Source organism: Astatotilapia calliptera, chromosome 13 (assembly GCF_964374335.1).
Source record: "Astatotilapia calliptera chromosome 13, fAstCal68.1, whole genome shotgun sequence".
In the NCBI taxonomy this organism is placed as follows: domain Eukaryota; kingdom Metazoa; phylum Chordata; class Actinopteri; order Cichliformes; family Cichlidae; genus Astatotilapia; species Astatotilapia calliptera.
The window spans coordinates 9,992,500-10,019,483 of record NC_137434.1 but is presented as its reverse complement, the minus strand read 5'-3'; the positions used below and the strand labels follow the sequence as shown (position 1 = coordinate 10,019,483).

The 26,984-nt window shown below is 44.2% G+C and overlaps 1 protein-coding gene and 1 long non-coding RNA gene across 3 annotated transcripts; both read right to left on the bottom strand.

Annotated features, from left to right (window-relative positions):
- Positions 1 to 5,471: 5,471 nt before the first annotated feature.
- LOC113035553 (uncharacterized) lies at positions 5,472 to 15,512 on the bottom strand. 2 transcript variants are annotated; one of them, XR_013901110.1, is made up of 3 exons: positions 14,818 to 15,512; positions 8,789 to 8,871; positions 5,472 to 6,175 (listed from the first exon to the last, which is right to left on the bottom strand). It is a non-coding gene; the product is annotated as an uncharacterized LOC113035553 (long non-coding RNA). The 2 variants fall into 2 exon arrangements; XR_013901111.1 differs by lacking the exon at positions 14,818 to 15,512 and adding an exon at positions 9,907 to 10,247.
- An 8,048-nt stretch (positions 15,513 to 23,560) lies between these two features.
- irf2bp2a (interferon regulatory factor 2 binding protein 2a) lies at positions 23,561 to 26,461 on the bottom strand. Its single transcript, XM_026191186.2, has 2 exons — positions 25,016 to 26,461; positions 23,561 to 24,706 (listed from the first exon to the last, which is right to left on the bottom strand). Exons 1-2 carry the CDS (start codon positions 25,845 to 25,847, stop codon positions 23,982 to 23,984), a joined length of 1,557 nt encoding a protein of 518 aa, XP_026046971.1. The 5' UTR covers positions 25,848 to 26,461; the 3' UTR covers positions 23,561 to 23,981.
- Positions 26,462 to 26,984: the final 523 nt, after the last annotated feature.

Below are 26,984 nucleotides of genomic sequence, written 5' to 3'. Positions count from 1 at the left end.
TTTCTCTCAGGCTACTTGTGCAGTCAAGGCACACAAAAAAATTCGATGACACTTTTTTCATGACACATGAATCAACGCGAGAGATGCGAAGCATGCCAGCCAGGCCGATGTGGCTGTGAGCCGTTTCTGCTACGCCTCATCTGGTTCACGATGTTCCTGTCACTGCCTGCTTTTGGCGCCAGGTAAACCACTCCAGCCGGGAAAAAAGATGCAGTTACATGATTCAGTTTCTGTGGGAAATGGCTGTCTTTCTCTTTGTCCGTAATATTTTTCTCTGCAACCTCCACCACCACCCGTCCACCCACCCACCCACCCACCCATCCATCCTCCATCTCGGAGACTCGGAGGAGCCGGCGCTATCAGCGGGTGTCATTTCATGAGAGCCATCATCAAAGGCGGCTGCCTGGTTTCCATGGAAACAGCCCACTTCAGGGGAGAAGATCGGAGGAGGCATGTGTTATAATGCTGCGGGTTACCATGGAGACTGGAGCGACAGCTTACATAAGTATTCATTGTGCGTCTGTTGCGCCGAGCCACATTCCTCCATATAATTAATGCTCAGAGTGTTTGCTCGCTGCTGTCAAAAATTACAACAATGTCATTTCAAGTGGCAGGCAGCGGCAGCTCATCGGCCGCCGCCGCCACAGTCAAGGTCAGGCTAATTTCCCCGCCAATTAAGCCCAGCTTGTGCATGGAACAGCTGTCAACTGCCATCTCCAAGGTGACACATCAAATTGTATTTTTTCCCTTCCAAAAAGCCTTTCAACGCTTTGCTCACAGTCCCAAATGCTCACTTTAAAGACCAAAAGCCTCACAGAAGACACCCGCGCTCGTGCGGAAATAGGAAGTGTTCCCCGAAATGTAATGGGGTGGTGGAGGCAAGAAAGCATGGTGTAAAGGTGGACGTCAGTGTGTTTTATCGGTCCTCAGCTATTCTGCCAATAACTAATGGAGCTCTTTTGAAGAGAAAAAACACTGCAGTCAAATTGCCTCGAGTGCTCGGACTCCAAATGAAAGCAGACAAATGACGTCCATTTTATCTGAACTATGCATAATGCATTTTCTCTATCTCTGATTTATGCACTCATCACATCATATATTCCGCCATCTCCTCCGAGCTGCAGCCTTTTAAGTCCTGATTGCAATTAGGTGCTGTATATATGCTTCACTTTCATCTCGGCTGTATGGAGCTAACCAATATTCTGCTGCAGCAGTTGTAACACACCCAACAAAACAAATTTATTTGCACGGTGAGGGATTGCACCATAAATAAAAATAACTCCATGCCTTTACAAGTGAAACGAAGTGAAGCCTACACCGGCCTCATGCAAACTGCAGTGCAGTTCCTTGGTAGTCTGCATGGCATAAAATGAACACTTGTCTATATCGGTTTCATTTTCATTTATCTATTATCATCAGAGCATGCTATATTCAGAAAATAATGATAGTGTGGTAATTGAATCTCACCTTTACCCACTTCCTGTGAGTCACATAACAGCAATCACATGAGCTTGCAAGCATCTGAAGATGCACGAGAACCACATTTGTGTGACCGCATTTTAAAACCCAGCGTAAAAATTTGCAGGATTTTCGTACTTTTCACCCTGTTTGTGCTCGTGATTTGGCCTTGAAGGCGCTGTGCAAACAGGCTCGGGGGTGGGGGAACTAGGATACAGCCTGTTGTAACCAAAACCATGTGCTGTGTGCAGCATACCATGTGGTGCCTTCTCGACATCTTCAGACTGTTGGAAGGCAGGAGGGTGGGGGTTGGGGAGGGGAGCTGGTTAGGAAACCACAACATGACAAATGTACTAATAACGCTGTCACACCGACCAGTGCCAGTTTGGGGAAGACTGTTGGGTAGTCGTTTGACACATAAACGACTATATAAGGAGTTCCTCTTTGTGCATTCTAGTACTTTAACTTGGGCAAGGAGGGCTGCAGCTTGTTACTGTCGCCTCAGTGTCAACAAGACCCATTAACCGTTTGAGAGTTGCAGAAGTGAACTCATGTGACCTGTGATGCGTTTTAAATGCGGAAGATTCCAGGTTACTTGCATTTTCCTGCGCAAATATTTAGTGCAGTAATGAAGCATGTTTTGGCCACACGAATTTGCCCTTAATTAGTCCCATACATCCAGCATTCAGACTTCAGCGTGACATAGTTAAGCACATAGCAGCACGTCTTATAAAAGCAAGGCAATCTGAATAACTACTGCATGCTACTATAATACCAGAGACAGATGGCAGGAGAGGAATGCCGTCTGACTACCGCAACCCGGAGTGTGACAGGGACATGCTCTACTAAGTGAGAAGAATGCGTTGTGACACTCCTCCGGGGCACCTTGTGAACAGCGTGACAGTGGCATGAAAGCGTCAACATGCCAGTTTTCACAGCACACCCCTCTCTCTTTGCAGGACTGCCAAGACTACCGACACTTCAGTTCAACTTCCACACCAAAGGAGAGACTTGCAGCCGACTGATCCCGCTGCTCTACCGTTTTGCCATCAGGAAGTTGATCCGTTTCGCCCAGCTTTGGAACAAAAAAATAAAAAAATATGATTCTGTGCGCAGCAGGATGGTAGATGAGCTCAACCGTTGCCCGAGGCTGCTATTGTCACTGATGGCTGCAAATAGATTTTATATAACTCAATCAACACCACCTTGGCTGCACAGTGAGCTCACTCTCCGCCTTTCATAAACAGCTGTTGCACCGGATCATATTCTGGCGTTACACAAAGACCTCGGCAACGCTGTGACTACCGTACAATGGTATTTTTATGTTGCGCACCAACAAAACAAAGATGACTCTGTTGGGTTTGCCCAAAAGCACAGATACACAGTAACTGGTGTCTTTCCAAGCCCAGCCCTCGGGAGTTTTGTGCTGCTTGTTTTGGCAGACAGAGAGTATTTTGGCAGACAATGACAAACCTCCTCAACTGTAATCAAACCAAAAGAACGCCAACACCCTCTTTCAAGTATCAGTATCTGTGTCCCTTTTTGTCTATCACTGTATGTTTGTCTGTTCTTTACAGTAAGTGCACAAACCAGATCCAGCTTCACCCAGTAATCAGTCCAGCACCGTCTAATTTAAGTAGGGAAACAAAATTACCATTAATGTCTTTACCAAATAGGGAGACTAGTAATTTCCTTGTCTTTACGTCAAGGGAAATGGCTCAAAAAATAGGTTGCATTCTCTCAGGATGAATTATTACCATTCATTCTGATGCCCTGCGGGCAGCTAACGCATCATACGGACCCATATTTCTTGGCAGCAAACATATTAGAGTTTGAACCCCTGTCATGACTACTCTGCAACCTTGCTGATACCCTGTAACCACCTCCAGTCGTAATCAGAATGTCAGACTGGAGGAGGGAGGGTGAATAATTGATGCTGTGTCTTTTGGGTTTGCTCATTTCACCAAGCAAAAAAAAAAGAAGTTTCTTGCCTTCATGGCCTGCAGCAAAACACTTAGCTTGCCTGGCACAGCGTTCAGCTTCTAAAGGGATGATGCATTGCTCAGAGAGCGCTTTTTGTGCCAAACCATCACATAAGATTCGACACAGGAAAAACAAACTTGTAGAGGAATAAAACTCCGGATGAACTCCTATAGCGCTGAAAACGAGAGGGAGACATCAAAGCAATTTTTACGACACGCACAAACGCTCATATCCACGAGGCTAAATCATGTCATTAGTGCATGAGATGACATCTTCCTGTAAGTAGAACACATAGTTTAGTAGGTGGAGGTGGCTGTGAGGCTGAAGGGTGTTGGCAGAGTCTTCCACTTCTGCCGTGACAGCCAGACATCAGACAAACAGAGAGCCGACAGAGACTTAGAGCTGAGAATAGCAGAGGTGCCCTTTTGTTTCCGTGCAGCCAGGAAACATTGAACTGTCCTGCAGTCTATCACATCCCACTTTGGGGGGAAAAAAAAGCAGGATTTGCACACAAACTAACTCTAACAACATTAAAACAGGACCTGAGTCAAGACCATGTCGTCCCTGATAATGGCTGTCTTTCAACTGGTCATTTGCTAAATCCTGGATTCTGTTGTTTGGTGTGCTTTCTGTTCACACGTGGTACCAATACAGTTTCAATTACTGCTACCTATTACACAATTACAGCATGATAAAAAAAAAAAAACACTGCTGGGTTTGAAAGATAAAACATAACACATTACAGTGAGGTGTAGAAGTCCACCCATAAAAATCAAAGATTTAAACTTCAGGGTAGTCTCCTTGGGCGGCGCTGCATTTCTTTTAGTGCACTTTTTGGAAGTCCTGTTTAGATTCAAGCTGGACTTTCACCGTGGACCCCAAACCTGAACAGAAAGCAAGCATCAGCCTCTGAAGACTTCTGAAACAGTCTAACTAACATTTGGTGATATGAACTGGGTCTCTGGCCATATCCTGGTGACTTACAAGCACTGTAGTAATCTCTAGTATCCAAGGCCAAAGGACACACAAGATGTGAGGATCAGTTTTGCACTGGAGAATTTGGGGTTTGTTTCAGAAGAAACAACCTGCTCTGGAGTGCTTGTGATTTTGCCATTGTGCCGCGCACAGTGAAAACGGAGAAACAGAGTTTCTGGTGATCCCAAGAAAGTCTTTGCTAACAACCCACCCAAAGATTTGGCTCCTAACAACTTCGCCCTCTTCATTAAAATGAATATTATCTGCAGGTAATAAAATTCCATAATGAAACATGTATGTCACTTGCATTGCACGTGTTCTTCAAATAAATGCACAGTTAAAATCGGGTTTTAGAAAGGTATCAACTACCTAACAAAAAATACCATGCATACAACTTCAACAAGTACAGTAATCCAAAGCTCAGCAGACCTCCTGACCCTAGTTACTAAGCCAGGATAAGCTATTACAATTGCTGTTTGGGGGAGGACTTGAGCAAATTGCCAAATATAAGTGTTTTTCCAACATTTTACCTCCAGTCTAAAGCTGACATATGTCCAGAAAGGATTTGTTTTAGAAATCACTCCCATCTCCACGGCCAATGTGCCAAAGCCACCTGCAATCACAGCTTTTCTCATCTCATGTCAGATGCTAAAGTTAGCTTCTATGGCCTTATCTACAAACAGCACTAAACCCAACTGTCTTTAGCTAGTGTTATCTCCCCGTCTAAGTGATATACAGCACCTGCTGCCTGTCACAGATAGACTTAGCCCACACTAAATCCAGCCAGGATGTCCACATTAACGCAAACACGCCACAAAGTTCACCTGCATTACATGTTTTGGCAGAGAAATCAATGATAAATCTCAGTCTTCATAATGAAAAATGTTCAGGGAAGTACTTATTGCCAAGCAATAATCCCAAGGATGGGTTATTGTATTTTCTCTATTGATCCTTCAGATTTATGCACCCACACTTGGATTTGTTGCCTGTTGCTGTAAAGAAATAAAATGTATCTAGCATAGTGAGAGACACATTTCCACACAAAAAAACCCTCTTTAGTTCTTGGCAGGCTCGATATTAGCTCTTAAAATCAACCATTAATCCAGAGACATCTTGTCACTGTCAATCAGACAGGCGGATCCATGTGTTTGTCTGTGTTTGTCTCACAGTCGCTAGTCAATATAAAAAAACAACCTTGGCATCAATTTGTCAGCTTGTCGTGATGGGTCTTAAAATCAGGTCATTATCGCAGCAGGCACAAATCCGCTCTTAGATTGCTTGAGGTAGCGATTCTTACATAAGGCCACCCAACAACTTCCAAAACCATAAACTTATGAGAAACATCCAACAGGTTCAGACTGCATATCGTTCAGGGTGAGCTCTTGTTTGTACTGACCAGTAATCTGAACCTTTTCCATGTCGAGGTTAACAAGTTGCTTCTAAATTGGCAGATGAAGCTCATGTGCAGATGCACCCACTGGGTTTCTGATGCAACATGTTAAATAATGAGAATCGGAGTGGTACTGCTTTCTGCAGCCAACAAATAACTGAAGGGAAGTCGGGTTTGAACCCCAGTGGGATTTTTAAAGCTGCAACTTAGCACAGACGGGAAAAAAATTACAAAAGTGATATGTTTTATGGGCTTTCTCTTGATTGGCTGTCACCGAGCTAAGAAAATACTGCTCGGCTGTATCCTCCAGAGTGTCACTGCTCCAGTAGCAACAGGAAATTTATGGCAGTCCAAGCTCTCATAAGGTCTCTGGAAAAAAAAAAGAAATAAGATGGAGTCACTGGAAACAGCACACACTGTACTTTATTCTGTAATTCCTCCTTTTACACAACTAATTACGATTCAGTCAGCTTGGTGTCACAAGACTTGTCATCTGTTTGGAGATGACGCCAGCTGCAAGTTGTTCAAAACACAAACTGAGTCATGAGCCCAAAGCATCCAAAATCAGAGTTTGGTTTTGATCCTCGACAGAGAGTTTCCTTTAAAAAATGTTCTGGCAAAATCAAACATTTTATTTACAGTCAACAAAGGATTTTCACTCTCATTTTCAAAGTGAAAGTTCACCTTTCTGAACCGCTCACCACAACGTATACCATTCATTAAGTATATTTTTGACTCATCCTCACCAGAGCGCGCCTGCTTTTCTGGAGGGCACTGCATGGTTCAAGACCAGGGTAGGGCGTGTACCTTCGAGTTTATGTGTGTGTGGGTGGCTGGTTTAGTGTCTGAATGAAACAGCATGGGAGAAGAGGGAGAGGAAGAGGGGGGGAATGAATAACGTGTCAGGCTTTTTAGTTGAGAGACTTCTTGTGTTGATGAATAATTGAGCTGTAGTCAGGCAGAGAGCTATTTCATGAGCTCCTCTGTCTCCTAGATAAAATTAGACCCTTCTCTCTGTGTAGACAGTCTCTTTGAACTGCTACTGTCTCAGAGCATCACTCGGCTCTCTCTACAGCCCGCTTGTGCCTTTTTGAGCAATAAGTCTCAGTAGATATGAGGAGTGAGACAAACATGCTCGGTGGACGAGGGGAAATCTGTGTTATACAAGCCAGGAAGCAGAAAAATTGTACTTTACCGGGCTCTGTTGTAGGTGAATTTCGTGTGTGTGTGTGTTAAACGTATTAGAATAAAAGCACTAGTATTATTCTTGTGTTGATTTGGGGCCCTAATTTGATATTCAGAGCTCCCCTCTGCAGAAGCTGTAATGAAGTTCTGTCTCTCCTCTGTCTACCTGTCATACCAAGATCCCCCAGGCTTTCCTGTCTTTGCCCGGCCTCTGAATACCCACAGCCCATCTCAATCTGTCACTCCTGTCAGACCCACAACGCCACCAAAGAACCCAGAAAGTAGGACACTGAGAACTCATAGCACACACACACACACACACACACACACACACACACACTGAGAGAAATGTTTCATAAATTGTAGTGAAAAATACACATTTTGCGACAGAGGCCTCAGAGTCCGTCAACGTAATATCTGGTGTTATCTGTGGACAGCCAGCTCTAAATGGGGCATTCAGTGACTCTTCAAAGCCCCCGTTTCTGCGGGGCAACTCGGGCTGCATTGTTACTGTTTTAATTAGAACTGCTTCTCGCCTGCTCCCTGAGATCCACCCAGCCTCAACATCAAAGCGCTGCTCTGAATAATGATGTACCCCTCCATGCCTCAGGTACAGCCTGAATCCCCACCACCCCAACCCACCTCTTCTCCTTATATCCCTACACCCCTCCCTCCACACCTCTTTGTACCTCTCTGCTTCCCAATTTACTGCTATTTCTCTGCGTGCTGACATAACACTATTTTGTCATGTTCAGGGCAGCGAGTTGACGGCGGGCTTTCCGTGCGTTCGTGTTCAATGAGGCTATGGTAGTCTGGCGCTTACAGTCTCGAGAGTCAATTTCTTTCCATCTGTCCTCTACGTACTGGGTTTAAATCTAACTTCGGTTCTTTCTATGTGGAATTTGCATGTTTTCTACAGGTACTCTAACCCCTTCCCAGAATCCTCAGCCTATGCAAGTGATCTTAACAGGAGATTCTAAATTGGCCGAAGCAGTAAATGTGAGTTTGCTTATCTGTCTCCATGTGTAACCCGTAGAGTGACTGATGACCTGATAAAGGTGTAAACCTCCCATCGCTCTAGATCCACCACCCAACCCCTGACCGTGCACTGGATAATCCAAAGAAAATTGATATAGATTTAATTTAGTCACATATCTAATTTTTCTGAACAAAAATCATTACAGTCCTTTATCAAAAGTCCAGAAAGCACAACATACAGTAAATGTATGACCTAATTTTACAGATCACATTTACAGAGAGAGATGAAGTCGATTTCATGGCGGCGGTCCCTTTATATCACAACAGAAGAAGAGAAAAAGGAAGTTTGATGTGTTACTTTCGCTCAGCAAACTAAAAGCCTCACAGTTCAGTCTTTGCAATGGAAATGCCAGCTGAACTCAAGGTCAAGCTTTTTGTTTTTTTCCAGCAGCTTTCGACTGTTCGAAATGATCTTCACCTGCATCAGTTACGAGCTGCCTCATCGAACACAGATTAAATTAATGTTGCGTAGCTCAAGATTAGCATTATAAGGGACAAACTCATTTATGGCTGCGTAATGAAATTCATCAGACTGCTAGTGAGGGCATTAACAGGCTCTTTAAATGCTTATTTGTACAAAAGCAATTATTTGTCACTGATTTACAATACATAAGAAGTAGACACACTTAAATGTTGCAAATAAAGAAAGCTACCCTCTTAACAATCAAACAAAGCTATAATAACAAGAGAAAGTAATCCATTGAGAATCTTTCTGCCCATGCTGGGCTCAAGCTTAGCTCTTTCCTTTAAAAACATCACCTCATATAATCCATCCTCTGTCTCATATTGGCTTTCACTGGCGTTCCTCTGTGCTGACTCAGAGCTGCATTCCTCATACACTCCTGTAAACACACACAAGAATGAGGCAACACCAACAAAGTCTCATGAAATATAAAGGTTATGCAATCTCTTGAATCACTGTGCACTCAGCTGATTATTCACTAGGCATGACACCCATTAAGGCAGATCATATTTTAATGAGTTTAAAACATAGTAGCATCTAGGAACCTAGGAAGCAATGCACAATTATGTAACTCTTAACCTTCTCTTGAATTGCATTGTGTATTGTATTCAAAGCAGGTCACGGATCATCCTCCAGTCAGATGGCGGCTCATTGTGGGGGCTTAATTTAATAATCTGATTTACATAAAACTGGAAGGGGTGTTTAAAATTGCAAGGAAATCTTCACCATGTGTGACTTTTCAAAGTCGTACAATGTTTCGGCTGAAGTATCAAAACTTTGCTAAAGTAAAGGTTATTTTAGCTCATCTATTCCCCTTTCCTGTAAACGGAAACAAAACATTTTCGTTATAAATATAAAATCACCAGAACTTCTTTCAGGAGTTTGTCATATAATATTTCAATATTTAGCAATAATGTAACACAACAAATATATACACTCTAGTGTTCTCTAGTACAAAGTTCATGTAATATAACCTTGTGAGAATAGTGCAACTAATTATTTCCTAAATTCACAGCTAGTTGGTGTCATTTTTAAACCAAACATATTTCCAGTATTTCCACTAGTGCTACATGCTAGGCTAATTATAGCTAAACATAATTCTTACAAGTAAAACTGCCTTAATATAGCAAATTTGTCTTAAGAGGCATAAATGAAAGAATAGTTTTGACATTTTTAGAAAAGACATTTGAAAAAATAGTTATTCAATAATGAAATAAACAGAACTACTGGTAAACATGGCGCAGTAGCACAGGTCACGGAGAGGATGACCCATGACGATGACATCAGAGCCCAGAGCACAACAACAAACGCGGTCTTGTTGCAGCAAAAACAAAGGATGTTTGTTTGCCGGGTCCTTTTTTCTCTTTCAAGATCCATCCTGTGAGTTGAGAATGTGACGACGCAGTACACTGACCTTTGTTTCTCTGGTAACAGACTCTCTCTGTCGGTCTTCAAAGTACTGAAGGGGGCGAGGGGGTGGGGCTCAGAGTAGCCTTTGGTGTTGAGTGCTGATCACATGAGAAGCTGAAATAACAAAGCAGCCTGATCTACACACAGTCATGTGAGTCAGATCTCTAAATACCTGGACTAACACTGATTCCTGATCAAGTAAATAAACATAAAGGAGAAAATGAGCCTAAGAAATGCATATTAAAATGGATCTATAAATCCTATACAGCCCTACTGTGGAAGTACATTGAAATAGTATCATGACTTTCATTTCCCAGCCTCCTCAATGTCCCAGACACTGAAGATAACAACACCAGTGCAATGAGTCAGCACAGTCATCCATCCTTCTAAGGTTATTGGCAAGCCCCTCTGAGGATAACATGACATGACAGTGGAGCTGCTAAAGTCTTCTGTCTCCTGCCTCTTCACAGAGGTGTACGCAGTTATGAGGGGAACAAGATGCAAATTGCAAATGTTAGACCAAGCATGAAAATGCGAGGGAAAGTGATTTATGGTGCAATCTGTGAGTATCCCTCTTAATTAATATCGTGTCATATTGTCCATGGACGAGGTTTCTCTGATGAAGCACGGGAACGAGAAGACACTGGAAATCCTGGACGGCTTTCAGTAAAGGGGCACCGAGATAAATCAAAGATAGTTTTTGAAGTACGAGCCATAAGGGACGTGTGATTAAGTAAATGACACGGCGTCTTTCTCGCACACGGCAGGCCAAACGTGGCTGTATTACTGCCACGTGTGAGATGAATGGAAATGGGAACGTTGTGTCTGTGGAAAAAGATCCACGATAACATTTACAGCCAGCAGAGAGTGTTAATGGCAGTGTGATGGCTGACATTAACATTTCAGGCATGTAACAAGCTGCCGGCATGGAGCAGCTACCTGCGATTCGTGCACATTATCACCAACGTGATAAGCCAAAGTCTGTGTTACAGATTGCTGCACAATTGTGTTATGTGTTTATATACCACCTTGCATTTAATCGTGAAATATTATTATGCTTTATTAATCCTCAGGTTTCTTCCTGTTAAAAGGGGGTTTTTCTTTCCCGCTGTCACCAAGTGCTTGCTCAAAGAGGGTCATCTGATTGTTGGGCATTTCTCTCTATTTATGTAGGGTCTTTACTTTATTATATAAAGTGCCTTGAGGTAACTGCTGTTGTGATTTGGCGCTATATAAATAAAACTGACTTGAAATTGGTTCTCACATATTTGTATACCACTGAAAAATGCAAAGCACGGGATAATAATGAGAACTATTGTAAGGATGTTTTTAATTAAATGAAAGGAGTCTGCACAAGTGTAATAAAATAGCAGCTTCAATACTTACCCGATGAAAGAAATACAAATCACTTTTTTTCTTCAATTAAATTGTAGTTAAACTTAGCAGTTGTGGTTATTGAGTGAATGATAAATGATGCGTCTGGTATTTCTATATCATTTATGTTATGCAACAGGAATGCAATGTTTTTATGTGAGATGACAATAAAGCTCTTACAAAACTCTTGAATATGATAATCGTAATGATTGTGAAAGTAAAATCAGATATCATAGTATAAAATTATGCAAGGTTACATCAGGGTTTCTCTGATTCTGTTGCTCTTTCTATTCTGATGCCATATAGGGAAATATATAACAGATATACTGAATTGTTGGATTTGTCATTACAAATGACATTACTTACGTGGGACAAGTTGAATCATTTCATATAAGTCTCACAGGTAAAAAGTGCTTGATAAAATAATTTAACCTTAATTTCCATTTGGTAGCTGTTTAGAAGCGACCTGGATTTTTGGAGTTCAAACTCCATCTGCTGATGACAATTGTGTTGCTAATGGACAACCAAATGGGCTTTTACATTTGTTGTGGATGTCAGGAGTGAGCTCTGAAACTCTAGATGAAATGTAGTTTGGATCAAACGCTGCATAAAACTTTGATTGTGACAGGCTATCAGCAGCCCCTCCCTTCATGTATGAAAGGCAGCCAGAAATACTGCCAATCATCGGAGATAGAGAGCGCATCCAGTCTTTGTGCTCACGTCTGTGCCCGTCGCTCAGCCTGGTACTGTCAGCAGTTCCGCACCCCCTCAGGATTCCCGCAGCGCCATGTGGCAACGAGGGTCACATTGCATTCTGGGAGAAACTCTCCTATGATCCCCCTCTGGGCACAAACCCCCACCTCTCCGCTAACAATCTTGCCCGGTCTCCTCCAAAAATTCCTCTGCCCCCCAGGGCACTGCACAGCCCAAAATAACAGGACACATCAGCACTTTCATCTGCACCCCTGAGCAAGCTCAGACACTGCAGCAGCAGCTGTTAGACCACTCGCAGGCACGGATAGTTCTGAAAAGTACTAAGGCACTATAGTTGGCACACCCCTTTCCCCCTCTAGTGATACGAGCACAGACTGAGCCAGACTTGGATAAGAGTGCCAAGCTAGGTGGGGCTGACAGAGTTGTCCTTTAGCCGTCCTTCAGAGAAAGACACTGTAAGATGAACACACTGCATAAACACCAGTTTGCCGCTATGGTATCCTATTAAGGCTAAGTCGGGGTATTAGATGGTAAGGTAATCAGTGACATGTAAGGGCTTATTGTCAAAATTTATACCACGTATGGCCACAAGATACATTCTTAAACTCCTCTGGCCTTCCTAAATTTCCCTGGCTATTTGATGAAAGCCACAATACAGACAGAGCAGAGAGAGTACTGAGATAAAGGAGGATTTCTTCCTGGGATACAAACTATACACTTCAAACAAAGCACAATACAGGCTGTTCCACAGATAAATATATTTATCGCTGTAAAATAAAAAAAATAATGGTATCAGCAGAGTAGCAGAAAAAGTTACTTAGATAAAGGTCACAGAGGCCGGTTAGGTTACTGTGTCACTTTGTAGATCAACACAATAAAACACATGACCTCTGTTGAAAGTTGCGACTTTGCAACAGAGAAGCCTGATGTATCTGAAGAGATTGTTTCGCAACACCTGATGGAGGAGTATAGACCTGCCGGTAATAACTCACAGTCAAGCTGTTTGCTGCAGGGTACAAACATCAACCTTATGTGCAAAGGAGGAAACAGAAATATGTACTGTAGTGTAGGAAGGATACAAAAACCTCAGTACTTTGAAGATAAAATGATTTAGATATTAAAATATTTTTTTCAAAAGCATTATATTTTGTTGTAAAGGATTTCTTTATTTTTAAAGGAATGTGACACTCTAATTATCCATGAACATTAAGATTAACGTTGAGCTAACCAAGCTGCAAAACATGAAGACATGAAGCTGGCTCTCATAGACGGTATAAAACATTTTTCCAGGTTGGAAAAATAAAGACAGCATTGATCTGCATTCCGGCGGCTACCAGATGGCGATACCTGTGGTTGCTAAAAGACTTCCAATCCCATAGATGTCTGTTGGCTTCTGTCTCTACCTCTGTTAACGCATTCCTGCTGGACTTATAGCCTCATTCACTCATTTTGGGTCATATTAAATTTAAAAAGGTTGTGTTTTGTAAAGCTTGTTCATACCATGTTTCAAAATGAAGAATCTGTGATATCAAACCTCAAAAGACAGTCAGCTGTCAATAACAGGAAATTACCCAGTGAGCATGTAGTCTAATATTAAAACCCGCCCTTCTACTTTTGTGACATCAAGATGACAGAAAGGCTCAGCTCAACACTTCAAAACAAGATTTCACAAACCAACAAATTACGTAAAAGTAGGTCACAGTCATTATAGCTAAGTTGTCTTTTTTAATGTGTTATGGCTCCAAGAGGGACTCAGTCCTTATACACTTTTCATAAAGTTAAATAATAGATAGAAATACTTTTTTATACAACCTGCTAATTTAGCACTGACTGGAAAATGTTAATATCTAAACATTTCTTTACCAAGACTATTGCAACTTTGTGTGACTGGCTGCTTTCAATACATGTAGCGTTAGCTGCTAGCTTTTAACTTCACTTTAGCTCTGCTAATTGGCATCAGAGAGCTCGACTCAAATTGACTGTGGTTAACATACAAACCATCGAAGAAGGCTATACTCCAGCGCTGGTGAGTGATGCTCTCTTATTTTATAGGTATGCTACTTAATTAGCAGCTAGCTGTACGTTAGCCAAGCTAGCTAGTCGCTTTTATCATGTAATGCTAAAATCCAGGTGAAGGTAGCTTCACTTCTCATGTTTTATTCCCAGATGCCACATTTTATAAAAAAATTAAAAAAAAACTTTCTTTTTTTGAGTTTTTCTAATTTAAGTTAAATTTAATTACAAATCCCATGAACTGTTTCTTCAAGGCACTTTATAAACGTTTAATGGTGTGTTGCTAAATAAGTCACAAGCCTGCATTTCCAAGTTCCTAGTTGGAATTTGATTCTGGAACTCCCCCTCAACTCACATTTACCACTCGGAAAGTTGAAGCAAAGTCGAACCAACCCAAACGTAACATTGCAAGATGGCAACACATAACGTAAACAGCAGTAAAACTGTAAACTTTTAATCCCTTGCACTGATCAGGCTCTACCCATGAATGTGTTTTTAAGGGCACAAACTAGTATTATGCTGTACTACTAGTGAAACCAACCAAAGCGAATCCTGTTTTTCCTCAAATTTTCTGGGACATGCTAACTCAGAAGTGACATCACTCCCAAGTTACAACATCCGAGTTCTGAGGTATCTGGAGCGAAGCAAAAGATTAACCATGAGAAAACCCCAACAGCCATTTGCTGAGACTGGTTGGGGGTAAAGGTTGAATGACCCAAATGAAGTGCTGACACTTTTTAAACCAGACCAGCAAATTTTACTGCAGCAAAGATATTTGGTCCCTGATCACATTTACTTAATAAACACAACTGACCATGTTCGAGGGTGGGAAGCCAGTTAGGGATGATGCCCTTCCAGCAGCTCTTGGTGGTTGGCTAAGTCCATGGGGGTTCATCATAACCCCCCTTTAGTAATGCTCTTCCCTAGCCTGGAGAGTAATACAGCTTCATTGAGCATTTTTGAGCTGGAGTTTAAAAAGAGGAAGAAGAGTGTAAAGTGTAGCAATAAGGTTTTCTATGGACTGTGTGTGCTCTCGCTGTTTCCCTGGCAACGGACATATTGACATGCTGCAGTGCTGCTGCTGGAAGTTGGCGGGCAGCCAGGAAGTACCCTGCCTGCACACAATCTCACATTCAGTTCTTTGCCAGCACTATCACTCCAGCTTCACGCAATTCCCATCTCACTTTTGTTCCCCATGTTGGTGGGTTTCTGAGACCAGCTGAACGCCAGTCTGAAGACTAATGACTTGGGTGGATTGTGCAGCGTGTGTTTGTTGGGTGTTGTTAGGCAGAGAGAGGAAAAAGAAAGACAGCACGATGGGGGGAGGGAGAGCGAGTAAGAGCCAGAGAAAAACATGGAGGTAGGAGGGAGGGGTGAAGTCTGTGCCATGCGGTGCTTGCATGTTAAGATGAATAGAGGGAAAGGAGAGGCTCGTGTTATGTTACAGGAACATAGTAGAGGCTCGGGGGGTTGGGCTCTACATCAACAGATGGATAAACCCGAGAGAAGAATGCGTGCCAAGCGCCAAATGTATCAGCGGCTTGCTGGGGCATGAAAATGTCAGGTGTCAGCGGCGAGCCACGCGGTCGCTGCTATTTATACAATCCACCATGTGCTGAATGTACACATAAGGCCTTGTGAACGAGGATGACGGGGGCTAAGGGTAGGAGTATTGCCATGCAGAGGAGGAGGAGAACTGGATAGATGAGTGGCTGACTCACCTCTTTATCTGCCATGGATACAGACAGCCTGAGAGGAGCCTCTGTGGCCCTATGTGTTCACTTGGGTTGGGCACGGAAATGTCAACACTACAGAGGGTTGCACATATCTAACAACCTCATAGAGGGATAAGGGCTAGCATTATCTCATCACTGCTGGGAAAGCTGTACTTAGATCTGGGGCAAGTGTTGACTGGTCATGTTAGGAACACACAAAACACACACTAGCTACCACATTTCATGCTTTCTTTTTCTGCCGCCGTCTTCGAGGGGCAACAAAATGACACATGCAGCTCGGAAAGGAAATTCGCCACAGCTCCATGCTGACTGAAAGCAATTTAGTGGGTTCTTACTCTCCAATTAGTGACCGGCTGGTGAACGAGTAACCCCATCAAAACACATCAGTTGGCATTTTGTTGCACGGCCTTTTTGCAAAGCCCTCGGGCTCTATGTCAACTGCGTCCTTGTCCAGACAAAGCCTCCTAAACCCGGGATTTCATTTCCACATTGTGCCCCGGTGTCCCCTTCATTGTTGATTTTTCCACTATGTGCAAGGCCAGGGCATTTGTACCAGTCTGTTAGGCCCACGTCAAAAGGAAAAGTATCTGCTGTTGATGGCTGGGCCATTCTTGTTATTCATGTCATGCCTGGTGGTTTAGTAGGGCAGGGTGCAGAATTTTCCAGAAGCAGCTGTGTGCTAGTGAAACTGACAGCGTGCCAGCCCGAAAGGGTTTCTATCTCTCTCCTCTCTCTCTCTCTCCAAAAGCCTCCCGCCCCTCCCTTCCCCTCCATCGGCATGCTTGGCTCGACGCCCGGACTTACTCAAACTCACACTCAACCAGAAATATCCGCTCTCTCCCCCCTCCTCCCTCCCTTGAACATATCCCTCTGGCTGAACAGAGAAGCTTCCATCACTGCGGATGACATTGGATCATTTTTCTCCCCCTGCACATTCCAGCCAAAGAGGAGGACAAGGGAGGGGAGCGGCTGCTGTTCCTGCTCTGTGATTATATCATTACAGAGCAGCAGACATGTATACAGTATATCAAGCGCAACCTGTCATTAGCATACTTTATTTCGTGATGGCTAAATACAAGTGCGCTTTTGTTGGATTCAAATAGATGGATGGATCGCCTTTGTGCCCGCACGGCAGAGTTAAATCTGCAAATGCTTTCCTCCGAGCACTCTGAATTTCACTCCATCAACCTTGAGCTATAAAAACCCTTCTGTTATTTACTGTACCATTATCCGCCACCCCCAACCCCAGACACCTGTTGTGACATAGCTCTGCCCGAGCTATCAGATACTCCAAAACGGCTCTGCTTGCGATCTAAATAAACCTGCCCGAGCGACGCAGGTTGTGTAACGCACTCGAAGTCACCGGCTCTAATAATAGACCACACCTGTCAAGCACAGGCCCTGCTTGTTCTCTGTGCTGACCTGACCTCCTCTCGCTCCTTAACGCCAACTCAAACGTTCCGCTGCTGGGAAGATAACCTAAACAGTTCCCGAGAAAATTAGTTCAAACAAACACAGAAAACAATAGGAGCAGAGGGGGAACGAGAGGTGGAGGTGAAATCAAGAGAATAGAGCACTTGATTGGCAAGGGAGACCAAACAAAGGCGATAAAAGCTTTATTCTGCCTCTGTAGAGATTGTGCTATGGCTGCCACTATAAGCCTTGATTGACAACAACATTAGCACTCGGTGAAGAAATGGCTCCCACTCACTGTTATGTAACATAAAAAAAATACAGCGAATTTGTGGACGGGTGTTCGTACGTGTGTGTGTTTGTGTGTGTGGGCATGTACGCATGACGTATTCCCAGATAAAAACAAAAGTGACAGGATATCTAAGAGTGTTGTTCTTATCTTCTGACAACTGTATGCCTTTAAGGAGATGAAAGGCGATGTACAACACACTGAAGATCTCTCAGGAATCCTGGATTTATGCAGCACATAAAAGTTGTCTCAGACATTTTGTGTGTGTGTGTGTGTGGTGCTTCGTTGTTTGGCAACACGACAGTGAAAGTTTAATTGCGTGTTTGCGGCGGAGGCAGCTGATCTCGTTGCACGCAGACACGGAGTGCTGTGTCCCGGCTTGAACTGGCCATAATTGCCCCCCTCCCTCTCTCGTCCCCTGGCCATAACCCTAGAGAGGAGCAGGCAAGGAGCAGAAAGGGACGGCAGGAAATGAGCAACCCGTAATACATCACCACAGATCTGCTGACACACCCCAGGGACCAAGCGATTCATCAGACCACCAGCCCGCCCTCTCATCAGGACATTCAGATACAGACCAGCAGTGCAAAGAAGGCTGCAATCAGAAGGACGGCTAAAACATTTTTTTTGCTGCATCATATCACTGCAGTGTTTCCTTTTTTTTGTCTCAACATGAATCATGATTATTAGAAATGATCTGTTTAACCTCTGTACTGTGACCGGGGCACACTCGACTCTCCGTACATAGGCTTGGCATCATTATTCAAGCTTTAAAGGCAGATGGCCCTCAGAAGCCATCGCATCCATGAAATCCAGGCTCTCAGCTGACTAAACAAGCATCTTGGGGGTGCAGAGAGACAGACAGTCACCTGAACACCCCCCCCCCCCACACACACACACACACACACACCCACACACACACACACAGACACACACCCACACACACACACACAGACACGCAAACACAAGCTTGCACACTGTAACCACCACAAGCTGACAGCTCAACCAAAGCTTCATTCACCAAACACACAGGGGAAAAGACAGCACTTTTTTGAGCAACACTCCACCAGACAGTCAATCACTATGATTGCATCTGAGTTTCTGAAAAGGTCTGGCTCCCAGTCCTTCTGTATATATAGTGCATTGTCATGAACTCTAGTTCATTTTGGATCTTTCCCAAAAAAACCTCAAAGCACTGAAAATCCACAGCAGGGCGGCAGGCTGAGGATCCTTCTAGATCAAAGTGTTGCTCGCTGCTCCCTTATTTACTTTTAGCATGGCTCTTATTGCCAGCTAAATCTAACTTTAGTTTGGCATGTCAAAGGCAGCAGCAAGCATCTTACTACCCTGACTGGCACGCACCTCCCAAAGGCCCAAAATACTGTGTCCGGAAGGTAAAGAAGTCGTGGCTTCTATTAAACACGACTGCATTTCTGTCATTATTAAAACTCTGCAGGGGTGTGTTTATGTTACAAATGTCTCCAGTGGAGCAAATTTAGACCTCCTTGTGGCCTATTTTCTCCAGCCATGTTGTTATGTACCAAAAATTCTCGATTGCACGCGATAACAGTCCCCTCACACGCCTCCTGTTTTTCATTTGGCATAGTAGCACCACGCCATCTTATCAGCTGATCCTGAGCCAGAAGCTAGGAGTAGTTGCTCAGCAGAAAGAGGAGGGATTGTGCTGGGCTCGGCTATAATATGAGAGAAAGCCCAAATGCTCTTGGATCAGTCCCATGCTTTGTCCTCATCCCTCATGTTGCCTCTCTCCCTCGTTCATTTTTCATCCTCTCTCCTTTCATCTTTTTCTCCTACGCTTCTCTCCTTCCTCTGCATCCTGCTCACTCTCTTCTTCCACCTCTCTCTCTCTGCTCCACTTATAAGATTTGGCAGCACTCCAAGATCTGAGAAAAACATTGGAGGCATAGCCTCGTTCTGATGTCTGGAAAGAGGGGGAGACTGAGAGAGTGAGAGAGCGCCAGAGTCCTCATTTCCATTTCACAGACTCCATTCACTGCAACACCAGAGCAAAAAGGGAGAATACAGGAATACGGAGAGATTGAGTCAGAGAGAAATGGATGGATGGAAAGATAAGGCAGGAAGCGATCGCAAGGAAGAAAAATGGAAAATTAGGTTCCCAAACCGCAGCGATAAAGCTAATAAAGAAATCCAGAGACAAACATGAAGCATGAAGTGAGGGAAAGGTGTCCCCATACTATCTTTTAAACAAAAAAACAAACAAAAAAGCTGTGTGTGCCCTCTTAAAGACACTGTTTTTGTGTATGTTCAGTTCCACTGCCATCCAAAACTACATTTAAACACATGTAATTACAGCAGAGAAAACACTGAACAATTCATGGTGCTCTTGCAGTAAACAAGCCTCATACCAGTTTGAGGGGAAAAACACACATACACACACATTTGGCACTCAGCATTGTAATCATCTTAACTTTGCTGGCCTTCATGGTAAACAGGCCAGTCAGATGTAACACCCCCCCGGCCCCTCTCCCCACTCTGCGGACCAAGCCAAGAATCAGAAGGGAAATTTTACACATCCTGCGGATCCTCCTAATTGCTGGTTGAAGCCCCAGCTTCTCCCCCGGTGCTGAGAAGAGAAACCGTCATTACCAGTCTCGCAGGAGCCCGAGCCCAGCACCAAAGGGAAACTTTGATTGATGAAGAGAAAAAGAAGCAGATCTGAGCGTGTCCTCGATACAACATTTGCTGTGACCTTGTTTTCCCTGACAGGTCTAAAATTAACCAAGCGGCTCAGTTATACTGGGAGTGGAGAAATGTAGACCAGATTCTCCTTTTGGCGCGTCCCCGTCTCTGCTTCGCTTTCAGGGGATTACAGCAGCACGAGCACGCCTTTTGATTTATTGTGCTAAACATGGATTCATTAGTGAAACAGCTGGCTACATTGAGTGCTTTAGTGTCTCCCACACAGGCCTTCGCTCCCTCCACCCACCCACTGGACCATATTCAACATTTTTTGATGTAAAATAAATGCCTAAGGATTAGAATTTGTAGTTGTGTTTTTCAATGAACACGCTGTCAGCATTGGCGTCACGCTTGGCTGATGTTTCGAACAAAACGAACGTCAACAAATACGATTATCTTTTTTAAAAACGGTGTCATTTTTTGAGTATTTTTCCATACGTGAAGGAGAAACGCTTATCTGTGCGGTCAAGTGCTAGAATAAACTCATCTAGTGCTGTAAAGACAACAAATATGAACTCTGAGTTTTACTATCGCGCCGACATCTTTGCGTAATGCCCGAGTTAATCATTACCAGGAGAGGCAGCCAAGCAGCACACACTGGCTGCGTCACCTGTCTGTTATTGCCTTTCACTTAGCTTGATTAACTGGATTGTGTCGAGTCAATATCGATCAAACAGTCAATGAAGGATTTTATGACCATTGATTGGACCCGCGGCCGCCTGATGAAAGATCGCCGGATTTCAGGGATATTTCAAACACTTGACTGTAGCCCAGCAAAAGCCCCAAGTTGCTATCCGGAAGCAGTGGGAAGAGAAGGAATCGAATTAAACTTTACCCAAGGTTGGACTTGGATTTCACCCGGTCAGGTTTTCTATAAATCATTTGAGGGTAAAAACACATCAAAGTCAGGAGCGTTCGCCTCACAAGCAGGGCTTAGATATTAAAAATCCCTGAAGGTTCGTGTAAGTAAACATAATAAAAACGTGAGTCATTAACCACAAATGGTTCCTGCGTGATCGTACCGAAAGCAGGAGAGATGATTCACTTTTTTTTTTTTCTAAAAAAGGAAAGATGTATAATCAGAAAAATTAAATCCGAACTTCATGCTATCAGCTCTGTGCGGCCCTGATCCTCACATGCAGGCTGTTTACAGAAAAGCTCCCTCCCTGCATATTAACCAACAGCCTGCACTAGAGCATCTGCCGTGCACCGATTTCACCGGTAACCACGCAACACCAGAGTGCTGTGTTATGACAGAGCCACTTCCAGGGACACAGTATCACTGTATTAGATATGGCGCAAGCTATTTCAGTCACCACTGGACAAACAGGTACTGCGTCTGCTGTCATATATCTTTACGAGCACAGAGGAAAGCGAGAGAAGGAGACGTGTTCATTTACGTCTCATTGCATCATCTTTCCAGGTTATAAAAACCTGGCTCTCAACTCTGATATTCTCAGATGTGGCAATTTTAATTTGGTTGGCAGTATAGTGTGATAAGGAACAAGTAGGTCAACGAGTCAACTGATTAACAAAAAAAATTTAATAAAATCTCTGAGAACACCACGTAAGGTGGAATAAGGGCGTGTTGTTGATGAGCACAGTAAAGTGCTGTCCTTTATCAATGTGGGCTGCATTTCTCGTTTTAAAGTCCAACTGATAAGATAGCTTTCCAAAGAACGGAAAAAGGGTGTATAAACAAACAGCTGCCTGGAAAACGCGCACTCATGAAAAACACGTTTCAAGCTTTAAATCATACTGTAAAAGCGTACGCGTGCTCTGAAGTTACCTTTAGAGTTTCCTTTATCCTTTGCAGCCCTTCCAGTCTTCTCGGTTAGGGGACAGTAATTATACCTGCTATTCTTAGTCGGCTAAATGGGCGAGTGCAAAGGCTGTGTTTTCATTCAACATCATGAATCAATCAGTTAATCGGGGACACCATGCAGCCTGTTAAAGAAGCGGGTAATCACAGCTTTCAGGTGCCTTCCAAAAATACCATCTTAAACATGTCTGCCAGAGCAAGAAGGTCAGTAAATCCCCGGCTGAATAGCAGATTCATGGGGACCACGGTGAACAGTAAAGCAACAATGTCAGAGCAGTTTGTGGGCCTTTAATGAAGAAGAAGAAAAAAAACAATCTGCTTTTGGATTGTGTGCTCTGTTTGAAAAATCAGGGAGCTAGCAAGAAGCAGATTACGTCTGAAAATAATTACGCAACTGCCTGCTAACACCAAGCCCTCCTTTCTGCTAGATATCATCCTCCATGTCTGGGTCTGTGTGGTCAGCTACTCGGGAGCTCTTTGTCTGAGAGAGAGCAAAAATAGTCTCAGGATTGCTTTTCATCTAGACATACAGTAGCTGCAGTTTGTCACTTAATGGCCCACTGTAAGCTCCTCAATGCTTGTAGAGACCAGTAAGGGCTGCCATTAGCGATACAAGAGTTTGTAGGGGGTTTTGTGCACGTTTGTGTGTGACTCCACTGTCAAAGAAATTGCAGCAGCAGTTGCATTTACATTTGAAGGCATACAGAGCGAGGCTGGCATGTAAGGCAGCGTGGATGTTTACTCCGTTCTCAGCGTGGGGAAGGGTGCTGCATTATGAGTGCATGTTCAGTGTGACACAAAAGGCTAAAACCGAAAGCAAACAGTGTGTTGCTGCAGTGCTAATTGTACCTAACGTATGCTTGGAGTTGGTTTGTGAAGCTGATTTTATTCATTATCTGGAGTTTGTCATCTGCAGACTAAACCAAAAGTATGTTTTTTAATAAAAAAATTCTCTCTCCTTACACATATATATATATATATAGGGAGAGAGAGAGATAAGTTATATGTGTAATAAAACAAAAAAAGCCAAACACCTTTGTGACGTCAGACACAATCTGCATACAAGCTTGGAAAATACACGTCACCAGAAAAAACCCCCAAGGGTGGTTATTTTCAGGAAAAGTCCAAATTTGCGGTCACACGGCGTGGTTTGTACTATTGTATCATGTTGACATTCATGCACGTTTTCATTACTGACTCGACAGATTCCAGCTGACTGAACATGACTTGGCACCTAGTTCTGCAATCAGTTACAGCGATGCACAAAAGTCGAGGACAGTGTGTCTTGTATTTTTTTTCTTTTTTCTTGTTTTTTTCCCAGCCAAGCTTCTCCATGAATCACATAAGACATGTGTGCATAAAGAGAGACAGAAAAAAAAAGGCTCTTCCGTCCTGCAGCTTGAAACAGTAGCCTGCTCATGTTGTGCTGTGTTGTGTTGTGTGCAGCGTAAATCAAGTCTCCTGAGCCGTCACAACAACAAGCCTGCATGTCAGAGCCGAGAGCGCTATCTCGTCATCTGTCCACAGCCCCTTGTGTCACTTATTCACTCAAAATGAAGCAAGCTCAGACAATATGTTCATACAAGATCAGAAATTGTATTTGGCAATTTTTAAACAAGTGCATACAAGTACAGCTAAAAGCATTTTTAGTTTTGCCAAGTGCTCGTAGAGTAGCATTAGTCACATTCTACGTTAAACAGGAACTGCCACCAGACCTAGAAGTACATCAAGAATTTTTTGTTAAACATCAACAAAGAGGAACGTAGTTCATTATAATGAGTACATACCTTTATCTTCAAAAATATAGAAACACAATGTATTCAAAAATCAAAAATTATACAACCATGTTTTACGAAGTATACTCTTCCCTTGGGTCCAATATGTACAAGTCCGTTAGTTTGTTTGAATGGTATGTATGTGATATTTATATATTTATACTCATATTTTTTTGCTTCCCCTCCCCAAAGAAGTGTTCAGACAAAAAAAAAAGAAAAAAATCAAGGGTCCCTCTCCTTTTTTACTTTGACATCTCCTGCAAGGATGGTGGCGATTTCTCCTTGCATGAAAGCCCATGGTACGTTCGAGCCAACCAGGGGGCATTTCTCTCCACTTGGACAGTACACTTCACCCGTGGCGCCTTGCTGCTTTATGCTTTCCCTTGAGCATGGGAAGCAGAACTTGTGAGAGGGCACAGACGGGCACTGAACAAAGTGTGTGTCCTCCAAACGCTCGTGGCACAGCGTGCAGCACAGAGGTATGCTGCTGGGTACAGAGGAGTCCGGAATGCTTTGTGGGGGGTGCACTTGGTCCATGCCTGGCACATGGGGGGTGCCTGCACTCGGCGCCTCTCTCTGCGCCAGCCTCCTCTGATTAATGGAGGACGGCGACAGGGGACTGCTGCTGTTCCTCCGGGTGGTGGAGTGGACTTGGTTGGCGTCCTTGGGAGAGCTGTTCCCACCTGCGTTGTCTGCAGCCATGATGAGCGCCGCCATGGGGGACTGACCATTCTGAGCTGCCTCCGGTGGGGTGGTGCGGGAGTGAGGGGATATTGTGGAAGGGGGAGAGGCGAAGCTTGGCGGGGGAACTGGAGGCATTTTCAGTCCGTCAGTAGGTGGTGGTAACCACTGCTGTCCCTCTCCGTTGAGCTTGGCAGCTGTCGCCTCTCCCTCCGGTTCAGGTGATGCTTTTCTCTTGTTGCTCCCCCGGGGATGTTTTCCTCTGTCTGGAGGTAGGAAAGGGTTAAACAGAGCAGTTGAGTTGCACAGCTCATACAAGGATCAACAATTAGCCTGAAAGGGAGATGTGAATTTTGCCAATTCGTGCTGCACCACAGGCTACAAAACAATAACAAACACAGCAAAGGATTCAAAAAATTTATTTATAGCCCTTATAATATTAGGGCATGGCTTTATAAATACCATTTTTACCATCTTGACACATTCCTGGGTGGAAAATTAATAAATCGGTAATAAAAATTACAATTTTAAAAATGCACAGTATAGATAAAATATTCCTGCCTTTTAATGCTCACCTGACTTGGAAAGAGTGGGGCCGGGCTCATAGACCATAGCTCTTTGTGGCATGGGCACATGGTCCTTCTTGTACCTGGTCTCGAACGTGGTGTGCAGAGCCATCAGGTCCCTCACCGTTTTGCCTTTGCCCATCCAGTCCGGGTCTGCCCTGTTTTTGTGGCTCTCCGAGATCTCCGGCGTGAGACTGTCGGGTCTGTGCTTCTCCTTCAGCTCTCTGTCGTGCTCGGTGCTGGAGACCGAGGCGGGTCTCTTGCCCATGTCGGCGGGACTACCGCCCGCCAGAGTGGAGGAAAGCCCGATCGGGTTCCTGCCGTTGACGGCATGCCCCGGGGTCAAGCCCCCGTTAGGCAAAGGCACTAAATTCGGGGGCACCGTGTTATTCCTGCGCGGGTTGGGGCTCTGGCGGTTCAGCTCTGGTGGCTCGTCAGGCTTAGGAAATCCATTAGGGAGCTGGATGCCGTTTGTCTGCCCTCTAGGCTGATACTCTGGACCCAGCCTGGGCGGGCGGTCGGACAGAGGGTAGCGGTCCAGAGGCTGCGGCGGCCGGGAGCCCGGATCTCCCCCCGCAGCGTGGTTGATCGCCTGGATCTCCTTCCCGGAGAGCTGCGACTTCCCCGGCCCGGGAGACCTGCCCTCCTGAAAACCGTGAGCCCTTTTAAGCTGTCGGGCCGTCTCGATGACAAACTCAATGCGGTCTGCTCCTTCGTAGTTGACACATCCCCTGCAGACGGGCTCGGTAAAATCCCAGATCATGGCCCAAGGCATGCGGGGCAAGTCGCATAAATAACACGACTGCCTCCTGGAAGAAGCAGCGACCGCCGCGGACGACATAGCGCTCGTCGTCGACCCCCCGAAAAGAAACCCAAAATGTTGCCTTCTTCCCCCGCTCTCTCTTGTTTTTTTTCCTTCCTCCCGAACTCCCCCGCAAAAAGAAAGCGAATAAAGAGCAATTTCCGTTAGTCGAACAACAACAAAAAAAATGTAATCTCGTCCTCTCTCCGACTTCTAGAGCAACAAGGTTGAAGTTTTAGAGGGAGAAGTTCATGACGGTGTGTACTTTACTACGGCGCTCCTCTATCTATCTCCACTGACTCTCCTCTACTACTGGCTCAATGTAGAAAGTGACGTCACAGCACTAAGCGCCTACATCCACTTCAGTTTCTATTGACTTGATTTCTTCGACAGACCCCTCCACCCCCCCTCCACCACCATCACTACCACCACCACCACCTCTCCCCCCACTTTACTGCAGCCTCTTGTCACTCACCACTTTTCTCTCTCTCTCCCTTTTTTAATATTTTAACTTAATCACCTGAGCTTCTGCCAACAAAAAAGGCACCCAGTTCAGCTTCAGACTCCGGAATAACCCACGCTACTGTTATTATTATCATCAAACCTGCAAAAAAAATAGGTCCACCGGTACCAGCCTGCACGCTGCTAAAAGAAATATGGCTGTAGGTTAGCAACAGACCGCCAGGGGATAATAAAAAAAAAGCGACTTTCAAGCTCCTCCGGTTGCTGCTTTGTCCTAAATTCAGAGCATTATCCGGTTCAGGCTGCAGCTTGTTTTTCTCAATGCACCGCGCCTCGACGCAGTGAGCTGCTGCTACTACTACTGTGCACTGAATGAGGTGGGTCGACCCTGAGAAAAACAGCAATTGTAATCCAATGGCAGATCTTATATTTATACAGAGGGTCTCAAAAATGTCTTATTGTAGCACATGGGCACAATTTACAGGCTTATTGGAGCGACTTTACAGCCCGCATTTTCTCTCTTTTATTTGTGCCAGCTCACCAGGGTGAATTCAGGATGTACACTGTTAGCCTTTTAGTTATGATTAGATAATATTTTCCTGGCTTGTTAATGTTTAAAGAAAAGAATGAGAGAGGGAGAGGAGAAGAAGAAGAAAAAAAGGCGCCTCCACCAGCCAGTAACCAGGAAGCTCAGTCATGAGGTGGGGATTTCCA